General features: G+C 40.4%; 1 protein-coding gene across 1 annotated transcript in view; it reads left to right on the top strand.

The window, feature by feature from the left end:
• Positions 1–12,502, top strand: part of LOC142194690 (uncharacterized) — a 352,778-nt gene that overhangs the window by 303,417 nt on the left and 36,859 nt on the right. Inside the window, exon 11 of the mRNA XM_075263977.1 lies at positions 6,085–6,167. Coding sequence (XP_075120078.1) covers positions 6,085–6,167 — 83 coding nt within the window. The remainder of the gene's footprint in view (positions 1–6,084; positions 6,168–12,502) is intronic.

Below are 12,502 nucleotides of genomic sequence, written 5' to 3'. Positions count from 1 at the left end.
CCAGCTGCACAATGCCTCCATAACTTTGCCAACTGGACAGTGCCCTCTGTTAGTGCCAGACGGAGATTTCCCCATTTATGCATCTGACAGCCGTATATTTCTGTGCTAATTTGACACCAAGATTCATGTTTCTGTCCAGATGGTCATCGGCCACACAAAACAATATTGAGCTACGCGTGATGCACCTCTGATACAAAGTTATGTAATGCATTTACATATCACTAAGCTCCATTAATAAAGGAACACTTTTGGTGAAATTTTGGGGAATGTTTTACACCTTCATTATTATTACACCAATACCCAACTAAACTACTTAGCACAGCTGACAGCACAGTGACCAAGGTTAGGTAATACAGCACAAGTACACATGGTCCCTTATCTAAAGAAAAATACTACAGCGAAGAAAGTGTTTAGGGGTTGTCAGCCTTAATGTCCATTATGTGTTGCTTTATTAGAGGGTTTGATACAAGGTCAAAGGAAGCCAGATATATAAAGTGGAATTAGACTTATCAGTCATGGGAATGGAAGCAAGGGCAGATACTGTTGGATGAAAATCAATATTTTATGTGATCAGCCTTTGGAGGAGTTTTGGAAGTGATGATATGGCTCCCACAGAGTCCTGATCTCAACATCTTAAAGTCTGTCTGGGATTATGTGAAGAGACATTTTGATTTGAACAAGCCTACATCTATAGAAGATCTGTGGTTGGTTCTCCAAGGGCTAGTTCACACATGGGCAAAGGGGCGGATTTTGACAGTGGATTTCGCTTCAAAATCTGCCCCTTTACAATGGTGGTCTATGTAGACCGCCGGGCTTTTTTTTTCCGCTAGCAGCGGGCTGCCGCTAGCGGAGAAAAGAAACAACCTGCCCTATCTTCAGGCGGAAGCCGCGCGGGCTTCCGCCCCCGGCAGCTCCCTCCTATGTCGGCTCATTCATTTGAGCCGACAGCGGAGGGGAAAGCCGCGACCGCGATGGTCACTGCGTCTCTCTCGGTGTCAAAACCCGCGCGGGCAGTTCACGTGTGAACTGACCCCAAGATGTTTGGAAAACTGTGCAAGTGTACCTAGAATTAGATAGATAGATAGATAGATAGATAGGTAGACAGTGTATATATATATATATATATATATATATATATATATATATATATATATATATCATTATTCTAAATGACTCCAGGTAGATAGGAGCATCAAGTTACACCTTTGTAAATATTGACTGCACTCTATCTATCTATCTATCTATCTATCTATCTATCTATCTATCTATCTATCTATCTATCTATCTATCTATCATCTATCTAAATGTGTTGCTCCTGATGTATGCTGTCTGCAGGTTGCACGGTATATTCATGGTGTCATACTCCTTTTAACAGTTCCTCTATGTAATAAAGTTGGAAATAAACAGCTCTGGAGTGAAACTATGGTATATTCTTATGCGTTTTTGGCATCGTATGGCAGCATCTGCCTATTATATGGTAGTATTATTATTATTATTATTATTATTAATAGAAAGGGAAATGTCTGCTTTGTCTAGATAGAATTGCACAGCATGCAGTAGTTTATTTAGTTTTCAACACCTAAAGCTCGGCACTAAGAAAAAGAAATGGATTAGATGCCACTCTATCCTTTATCCTTTTCTATCTCTAGAACCGGATATTTTTGAGCTATTCTCTACAATCAGAGACTTTCCATCTTTCATTTGTTTTATAGAACCTTAGCCCAGATTTATATTCTCCAGGCTTATTTAGTACATGTATCTTCCCATTACAATTAAACAATAGCAGATAGCAGCCGGCGAATGAGCTGAAATGTGTTGGAGAGACTATGAGTTCCAGGGCAGTATTGTCAATGCGTTCCTGCTATATTGGCTATTAACTGTGTGCAGCATGCAGCTGTGGGAAACCAGAAGAGAGCCAAGGAGGGAAGCATCTGCTTAGCTGTGGCAACTCCTATCCTATTAAATGAGACTCCTCTATCAGATTCTACTTCCAGCTGGTAAATAATATCTGCTTGTTCTCCTTTACATTGTTATGCATAGATTATTGCAGGGCAATGCTCAAGGAGTAAAATTTAGCATATTTTATTTCTTAGTTTCTGCATTTTATTTTCATGTATTGAAATGAATTAAACATTCTTGTTCTGCTTGAACTTAGGCATAAACTTTTTGGCTCATCTATTTCACATATATTACATTATGTTAGATTTCTATTTGCTCTGAATGAAGTGGTGGTATCCTACCCATTTCTCGTGCAGAATCTGTTCCTTGTCTATCCAATCTGAGTATCTGAGGTTATTTATTCAGGACATTGAGCCACCAGTGCTTGTGAGAGGAGAACCAGGTTCTGATAGAATGGGTATAAGACCCAGTGTTCTAACTTAGAGGGAAAAAAAGTATTACTATGCTAATTGTACCTTACTTGACATGTCATACAGGTGTACATATTGAGCCTGCAGTTCATATGGTCTTAAAATGTAGGTTTTGTGCAAAAATTATTAAAGGCACACTAGAGTAATAACAGTTATCCACTAAATAGGGAATAATGACTAGATTGGTGGAGGGTCTGACTTCTGGAACCCCTGCAGATCATAAGTGTGTGACTATGGAGTTCCCAGTGTGATCAGAGTGGCGGTGGTGATGTATGTTATTCTACCGCCCTAATCAAAGTCTATGTGACTGATGAAGATAGTTCAGCACTGTATTTGGCTCATCATAAATCCTATAGACAGTGAATGGACTGACTGAAGTGCACATACTTGACCACAACTCCATTCATTAGCACACTTTGGATCCCATTCTCATGATTGGTGGAGATCCAGGATAACTACTTAAAGCCTTTAATACCTGTGGGGGATTAGCTCAGTAGAAGCAGTGGTGCGGACCCAAAGAGACACAAAGACAGGGACACAAAAGATGCAGCAGGTTTAGTTAGAAAAAAAAAACAGGAAAATAAATAAACCTTGACTTCAGGCACAAAGTAAACAAAACAAAATACAGCCTTAACTTCAGGCAAAAACAAAATAAAAATCTGCTCATCTGAGCAACAAAGCTAAACAGAATGGATAACCTAACTATACCTGTGGCTTACTTGCAGCCACACAAAGAAAACAGGAGCAATATAGTCTCACCGGACTCAGGGTTACAGGACAGAACCATACATCTCCTATCTTCTCATGGAACTGCCTTGTAATGCAGGATCTGTAGCCTTTTATGGGTCAGTAACAAGCCAAGGATCTACACCTGTGCTGAGGCCTCCTCCAGATATGCCCTGGGCCACACATATGACAGAAACCTTGGGCTAATACAGTATACCTGGACTCCAGCACTCTGCCTGTCACCTTCTCACACACCTTTTAAAGTCCCTTGAAATATGTTAAAATTTAATAATTGAACTCTTAAGAGGTTTATCATTTCTTCATTATTGTAATATTGAATTATAGTCTGGTAGTTGGTTTAAACAGAGAGAAGATTATATGCATATTGCTATTATTCTGTGAGATTGCTCTAGGATATAGTGAGATTAATCTGTATACCAAATCACAACCTATGGGGGTTTATTTATGCATGTTCTTCTATATACTCTCAATTGGTAATATAAAGATGAGATCCTTCCATTGACTAACAGGATGGTGAAGATAAAAGCTCCATTCTCACCCTTAACTCATAGCATGACCTTGTGCTATTCTATTTCGTCCATCCTCTTCCATTATTCCTTTTACTATGCAAAGTATCTACAGTATATGATGCAAAACATGTCCCCAATGCCCGGCGAATCTATTCTATACTTTCTTATGTTAAAGGTGAGATATAAGCTCTTTTTGCCAGTACCTGTCTCATAACCAGTATGTTCTGTCATAAAAATGGGCCCCAACAGAGGGCAATTACATTACTTTGCTACTAGGGTCTAGTTCTTATGGATTCATTGCAAATGCCTTTGTTGACCTTGTGGATAATTTGTTCTGTGCAATGTCCTGTACACATGACACTATGGATTGAGTGAAGGTCCAAGGAGATTGGACCCAAGGAAACCCAGTTTGATTCTGCCCACAAGTTCAGGATTGAAAAAAGAACTGCTCTATCCAACACTGGCACCTATCACAATCTCACTATCACGGCAGCTTGAATGCATTTGAAACATGTTGCTGTTGACATCTTCTAAGTATAATGTAGATTAAAGATTATTTATTAGCCAGTTTCTGCTTAATTGTTACTGTTTATCTGTCCATATTCTATAACTTTATTGAAAGCACTTTATATAATTTGTATTTCATCTTCCTATGAGGTGGTATATCATTTTTTACAATGATATAGTTTACATGTGTTCGCTTCCCCTTCAACTACTTATGTATTCCATGACTGAACACTTTCAAGCTGATATACCGCTGGCGTCACTACTACCGTGTATATATAATGGATGTCATTCATTTACATAAAGATACACTGTTCACAATGTGTTCATAGATTCATAAATTTGGTTTCAAAAGCATTTAATACAATTTAGGGAAATACTTGTTTATTGATTTGTAGGGTTTTGCTTCATATTTCCTTATTTTTCACTAACTAAACAGCCTGCAAACCAGTTCTCCCTCCACAGTAGTTGGTAGTTTGCTCACTACAAACATGGACGCCTTCAGCGAAGGCTGACAGATTGTACAGTGACTAGTTCAATGACAGCTTGTGTAAAATGACTGCTCTCCCTGCCTTTTACAGATCGTGATCTAAGTAATAAATGTATCTGTCCTATCTATGTTCCTTGACCTTGCTTAATCCGCCACTACAGGGCCACAACAGGTAATCAATGGACAGAGGACACAACCTTAGCGTCTTCTGAGGATGTATACACTGACATGTGAGGATGTATAGGTGGAAAGGTGGAATCCATCTAAGAGTTGGTTCACATCTGCATTGGTATTCCATCCGGGGGAGTCCGCATGGGACCCCCCCCCCCAATTGGAATACCAAACGCAATTGCAAGCGCTGTGCAGTAATAGCACACAGACCCCATAGACTACAATGGGGCCCATGTGCTTGCCGCGCGTTGCCCGCACTAATCATGCGCACAAGAAAGTAGATAGTGAACTACTTTCCTATCCGCATGTTCTGTGCGGAGATCTGGCGGCAAGCACATGGACCCCATTATAGTGTATGGTGATCCGTGTGCTTTTATTGCACTGCGCTTGCAATTGCGTTTGATATTCTGGGGGGGGGGGGGGAATACCAATGCAGATGTGAACGAGGGGTCAAAACAAATGGCTGCATATAAGAAAGAATTCACATTGAGAGGATCTTCTCCAAGGACTCTCGCTATTTCTCTGAGTCCTGATGCCTACTACAATTGAAAAGACTTTTGTTGCTATATCAGAAATATCAGAACTTGACTGCTCCTAAAGTAAAAGTGTCCCTAACAGGTTTTTTCATCCCCGGTGTCAAATGTATCGGAACTAAAATATATATTACTTGCACAGCAATATCCAGGAATAGTTTAGCATATTTGATCAAACATCTCTAACTTCAAGGTCAGTTCTCATGGCCTGGCATTAATGGCATTAATATAATTTATATCATTTATTAAAAATGCACATATATTTCCTTCCAAATAACTGAAGCAACTAAATGGGATGATGATGTAATTGATAAAGTGATGGATACTAGTCAGTTCATACATGGCTGCAGGCTGCCCCGCTAATCCCCCCTCTGTTGTCACCAGATTCATGTGGTCTGATTCCGAATTAGTTTGGCCCAATTTTCCAAATCACAGATTCACCATTGCGTACAATAACATAGGAAAAAAAATGTCCTTCAAAGTCTAGTAAATGTTCCAATCTGCTTTCCTTAGCTAGCCTATATTGACAGCGGGGGGTAAAATGCAGTTCCAAATGGGGAGGGGAGTTCAGGATAGAAGAGTTTGTGGACTGGAAATCAGATAGGTTGGTATGAGCTCTTCTTAGGAGATTATTGCTGCTGTTGTTGTGTCTCTCAAGGACGAGAATTTAGCTTGCAGCATTCCATACCATTGCACTTTGAAGCGCTGACTGAGCCTCACTGAGCGGATAAAATTGTCTCATGCAATATCTGTTTTTTCAGATTATAATGGCGGAAGAAATTAAACCTTTGAAGTGGTATCCTTGTGTATATCTGGCCGTATCTCTGTTTCCCCTTCTAAACAGGTTAGTAGCATTTATATGCGTCTTCATTGAGCATTGACTCAAACTAATTCCTAAGGTAAATGTGACATTTCACACACAGTAGCTGTCCTTCAAAAATCCCACCTGCCGATGCAAGTATCCAGCGTTATTCCTCCACATCTTCAAGGTCCACAAGGGAGCGTACACAATCTAATACAATGTGGGGTGTGCTAGTGCTCCCCGATGCACTGGGAACATCAACTTAATTTTTTTTTTTTTTACTTTTTTACTTACAAATTTCATTTCCCACAGTACATTTTCTAAGAAGGTGCAACAGCATAGTCATAGACTGATCATAATTGGTTATGGTATTGAGGGGTCTGTGCAATGTAGATAAAGTTACACCATGCTGTGGACACTTTATTAGAAGGAGACTGTGAGAGTGAACGGAACACTCTTACAATAGCGCCACAATCCCTCCATTTCCATCCAGTTACCGATCCTGTTTTCATGTCTTATGCCGAGACTGTAGAGACAGCCAAACAAATGAAAAGTAAATGGATGTTAGGTAGCTGTACACATTAGATGGATGTTAGCAGAACACACTAATTTTGTCAGGACCAGCTGAACATGTAACGTCTATTGGAGATCTCCGACTCTTCTCAGATGGGAGGCATTTGGGAGAGAAGAATCGGGTATGTCGGATTACAATGTACCTGATTATTTTGTTTTCGGGATAAGTCATGACTTGAAGTATCTGGCTGTGGCCTCCTCCCCGCTTCCCCATTCAGAATATATACACACACAGACAATATGTCGATGTTCCAAGGGATCTGTGGAGATAGTTGTCAGCCAAACAAGTTCATGGTTATTTCATATGTCGCCAAATTCAGATTTTGAACTGGGGGTTATAAAATGCCTTTTTCTAAAAAATTTTTCTTAAGGCCAAGAAAGTGAGCGATATCATCATTTACTGAAATATTGGTACCCGTATCATCCAGTTCATCATTCTTGTTTATACCAGACTGGAAAATTGAATTGTGGATCTAGATTTGCAATTTTGTTAGTGAGGATGAATTTTTAAATATGGGGCCTGTATTGTATCTATAATATCTTCTGTGATACGTTGTGAACCTGTGATCTTTAGGTTATTTGTCTCATAAACTGTAATACCACTGTATTGCAGTCTATGAGCATATCACGATATGCCTATTGAGGACTGCCAAACACCAGCCTCAATAGGCATATGTTTTATGGTTCTAATGTATAATGTTCTATAGACTATTACAATTCATGACAATATGTAACATTGTAAAGCCCCCCCTACAGATCAGCTTTTTGAAATTGCAATGGCACTCAGGTAAGTGCTGCTTTTGTTGTACAGGCCAGTGACATCATGTTAATTTGTAAGACGGTCTGTTTGTAGCTCAGTCCCATTCAAGTGAATGGGGCTAATCTGTAATACCAAGCAGGACTCCTACAAAATGTATAGCACTGTGTTTCTTTAAAGCCCAAACCCCTGCCAGTCTGATAATTTATGACCTCTCCTAAGGAAAAGTCATTAGTGCATTTTCAGAAAACCCTTTTATGCCTTTATGTTATTCACCTATTAACTCAGTCTGGCAAAAGCCTGAGAGATGAAATGTGAATATTGCAAATATCCACAAAAGATAAGGCAAATTATTGCTTAGAAAAGACGCTGACATGACACTGATAGGAGACACTTACTTGAAATACATATAGATTTTCAGAAGAATTGACATATAAAATAATATTTAAACAGCTTTATAATTTTTAAAATATTTGCACTTCATTAAAATTAACAGCGTACTTAATTAAAGTGGCTTCCTCAAAGGCCAGTGCATAAGGAACTGCTAGAAGTTACAGGCTATTGTCTTCTCAAAAGACTGTGAGGTCTGACATTATTGCGAGGAAAAGGCCTCAGTAGAAGAGTGCCTTATCTCCAAAATGTGTGCCTGTCTTGATAACAGAATGGAAAAGTAATCTCTGAACACACTTGTTTGCCTATCATTGAGAATGCAATGGTGTTGTTGCTGGGCTACCATTGAACGCTTGACTAACTCACTGGAACTCAGCGTCTTTCCCATCTCAAGCGATTATTGTCCAGACTGTTTTGACAATTCCGCACAAAAGTGTATTTATCATTGAATGATTGAGACGGGAGTTCAAAGAGCAAACAGACCAATGCATCTAGGGTGGCTGCATACGTCTAATGTGTGACAGGCAGCTCTAATGTCCACGTTGTCTTCCTGTAAAACTGAACTTTAGGCTATATACCGCACAAACGCAGTTGTAAGGAAAAGGGTATCTCTTGTTTAGGACACAATTCCTCAATATTTTTCTACTTGGACCTCACCAGACAATTCACGATGACTATACTTATGCACTCACTCTAGTCATTCATAAAAGTTTTTCACATACTTAGATTTATCTTAAAGGACGTCTACCACCTCCCCCAAGCATTATTCAGCTGTTACCACCAGCACATTAAAGTGGTAAACAATAGAGATGAGCGAGTAGTATTCGATCGAGTAGGTATTCGATCGAATACTACGGTTTTTTAAATACTCGTACTCGATCGAGTACCACTCGCTATTCGAATGGAAAAATTTGATGCAGAACTAGCGTTGAATGGCCGAATGCTATACAGTCAGCCAATCAACGCTGGTTCTTCTCCTACCTTTAGAAGTCTTCTCCGCGCAGCTCCCCACAGCGTCTTCTGGCTCTGAATTTACTCTGCCAGGCATCGGGCCTGGGCAGAGCCGACTGCGCATGCCCGCGCTACAAGAAAATGGCCGCTTTGACTGTAAGCGGCCATTTTCTTGTAGTGCGGGTATGTGCAGTCGGCTCTGCCCAGGCCCGATGCCTGGCAGAGTGAATTCAGAGCCAGAAGACGCCACGGGGATGCTGTACGGAGACTTCTCGGAGAATCCAGCCCGACCCTCACTCGTGGACTTGCTAAATTCAATTTAATCGAATGTTGCCTACCCCTGAAACGAGCATTTTCCCCCCCATAGAGTATAATAGGATTCGATATTCGATTCGAGTAGTCGAATATTGAGGGGCTACTCGAAACGAATATCGAGTATTTAACTACTCGCTCATCTCTAGTAAACAACAATCCCTTTTAATGTATGACTTGTAATGTATAGCTTTGAGGTCTCCAAAGACTTTCTTATAAGGAAGTAGATTGTGAGCTCTTTATATGAGACTGTGATTGACAGTGTCTGTAAAGAGATGTAGAATATGATGGCGCTATATAAGTAAGCTAAATAATGTAAATTAAATAGTTGGTTTACTTGGATAGACCTTCTGCTCTCTGGAGCACTGATCTTGCCACTCAAAACCCTACCATCTCCAGCCTACACCACCCTGGGCTATGACATCACCGATCCTACTTCAGCAGGAATAGCAGTACTCCCAGGGCTGAAGGCCTGCCCCCATTGTGCCAGATGCCTTATGACATACATGACAAAAATGACATACATAGCAACATTAAAAAAAGTATGTTGTTTATCACTATAATACAATGGTAGAAATTGAATATGTCCAGGGTGGGGGTCGTAGACTTCCCTGAAAATTTGTCTCCTGAATAAGGTATATAACAATAAAATAAGCAGAAAAGGAGTCAATTATGTCCTAGCTGAGCCTCACCAGCGACTGTGAAAGCTTCAACCTAGAATATCATTGATATGTGTATGTACTTTAACTACACATTGAATCGTATTGCTGTAGTAAGAAAAATATGCTGTAGGTGTAGTATTACACTACAGTGGTCCCTTGACTTTCGCGGGGGATACATTCCAAGGCCACCTGCCAAAGTCAAATTTCCGCAAAGTGGAGATGCGGCATTTAATCTCATGTTAGGGGATGTCCTGCAATACTGTTCATATCCAAAATAGTCTACGTACGGTACAGTACAGTATATGAAATGATATGGGTACTCACCATTGAAGAAGATACACAAAACTTTTCTGATGATATTGATGAGCGGCCGCGGGAAAACCCGTGGTGTTCAAAAAAACAACGGAGTATCCTCCTATTAATAATAATATTAAAACCTGTGGTATAGCCCTTCCGCGAAGGTCGGACCCGCGAACGTCAAAAGATCACAGTATATGGTAAAAGAATGATAGACAGAAACATTAAGATTTGAGTCCAGTCCAAAGTCCGTGGGTAAACACAATGGCACAGCATTATGGTATTCACTATTCTAGGATGTTTATTTCTATTACTCTTAAAGGGATTGTCTGAGATTGGACAATATCTAGCCAAGTTGGCTGGGAAAAGGTGAGTTTTATGTCCTTAAAAACTAAATAACTATTATGTACCTTGCAAAACCTTTGCACTATCAGCACTGCATCTCCAGTCCTCTCAATATTGTAGACATGATGTCATTGCCACAACCAAGTCAGGGCTCGTTCACATCTGCGCCCAGGAGTCCGTTTTGCGGGTTTCTGTTTCTTGCACAAAACAGAGCAGGAGATGGAAAGCTGCAGGACTCTTTCAAATCCATTCATTTGAATGGGTTTGAAAGGCATCTGGCCGTGAGCACCGGTGAGCGTTTTATGCTCTCCGCGGCGAAACCGTTTTTTTTTTTAAACGGACACAGAGTCGGACATGCAGTACTCTGTGTCTGGTTTTAAAAAAATGGTTTTGCTGTAGAGAGCATAAAATGCTCACCGGCGCTCACAGCCAGACTTGGCATGACAGGTTTCCATCTTCTGCATACAGAAGACGAAATCCTGAGAACGGACTGCCGAACGCTAGTGTTTACCCAGCGTCAAGATTGGAATGATGCGACTAGAATGGCAGGGGATTTACCAGGTAAATAATGGGTGTTTTTATTTCTTCTCAAGCCCAAACCCCCCTGTCTACATTTTTGTCTGATCTTGTACAATCCCCCTAAAGGACAATTCCCTATATTCTAGAAAAGCTATTGTGATACATAGGTGAAAGGTTCCAGTAGTTGGATTTTTACTGATTCAACGACATATTATGCGACATATTATGAGACCTGCCAGACATTTTTGATGTGGTTTATGTCACAGGTAGCTAAACAAACAGAATGGGGAGGGATCAAAGCAAATTTTTCTGTGCTTTACTTCTCTAGGGAGAAAACTCTTGACCAAAAAAATCCCAGGACCAACAATACAGAAGATATGTTAGTCCATCAATGTATGGGAAGAATATGCAAATCTGTCTCCCAAGATGTAAACAGGGAGACAGTGCCTCTGTTATGCTGCCCTCTATAGCAAGCAACCCTGAACAACATGCCCGACTTCCCAGAAGCCTTTGCTGCATGATGCGAGGTTATAACCAAATCAGTTTCTCAGCTACAGCAGCACAGTTTCTGTCTCTTTGGACGTCATCAGCACAGCGCAGAGAGAACTGATTTGGTTTAAGTGAGAGGCTGTGAGACCAGATTGTGGGGATAACGTCACTCCTCCATCAATGTAAGGAGTGTGTACATTAGACGCGTCAGGAGATAGTATTAATAGAGGTCTGGACTGGATATGAACCTTGTCAGAGATACAGTATAATAGCCCAATAGCATTCTTCTGACTAGGAAAAGTTCTACACTCCCTTCATTGTAGTAACGGACAAGGGTCCTGGCATCCAGACCCCACTGATATTTTCTTCTAACATGTTTCTATGACTGCTTCAGAGATAGTGTATTCTTAGGACTCTAAAATCTTGGATTGTTCCTTTTTACTGAACTACTGGAATGTGGAAAATGCTGGAGGGTTCCACATATTGCACAACTAAAATGACTGTAAAACCTTCCCAGGTGCTGTGGACAATAACAACCCCATCAAAACTTTGATCCTCATGCACACGACCATAGTACAATTGTGGATAAAAGTATGGTCACTATTGGCCCAGACACATGACCACAATTGTCGCGGCCATGTTTCCATGCCATATTCAAGGACCGTAAATACTGAACCAAGTCCCACTTTTGACTGCATTTGTGGTGCAGAACAGTTTAGGGAATCCTACAGGATCTGGGATGACTTACTGATGCAATGTGGACATGATCAGTATTTGTGGACTGTAAATCCATTATGGTCGTGTGCAGGAGGACTTGGGCTTCATAGCTGTTCATGTTGAAATCTTACACCAGGAATCGCAAATGTTTTAAAGCTACGTGGCAATCCTATAAGTTTTTCTAAACATTCATGATATTGATCTTTGTGCTTGATTTTTTTTTTTTTTATAAAATCCTGTGATAAGAAGTCAGATGTTCCAGCAGTAGTCAATGCGAGATCTCTCTGACGGGGCTCATTATGTGAAAATATAAATTAATATAATGCATTGGGTCGGTGTGTGTGTGTGCGTGTTATTTTCCTGCC

The sequence above is a fragment of the Leptodactylus fuscus genome, chromosome 2, assembly GCF_031893055.1.
Source record: "Leptodactylus fuscus isolate aLepFus1 chromosome 2, aLepFus1.hap2, whole genome shotgun sequence".
Lineage (NCBI taxonomy): Eukaryota > Metazoa > Chordata > Amphibia > Anura > Leptodactylidae > Leptodactylus > Leptodactylus fuscus.
This window is presented reverse-complemented; position numbering and strand designations above follow the sequence as displayed.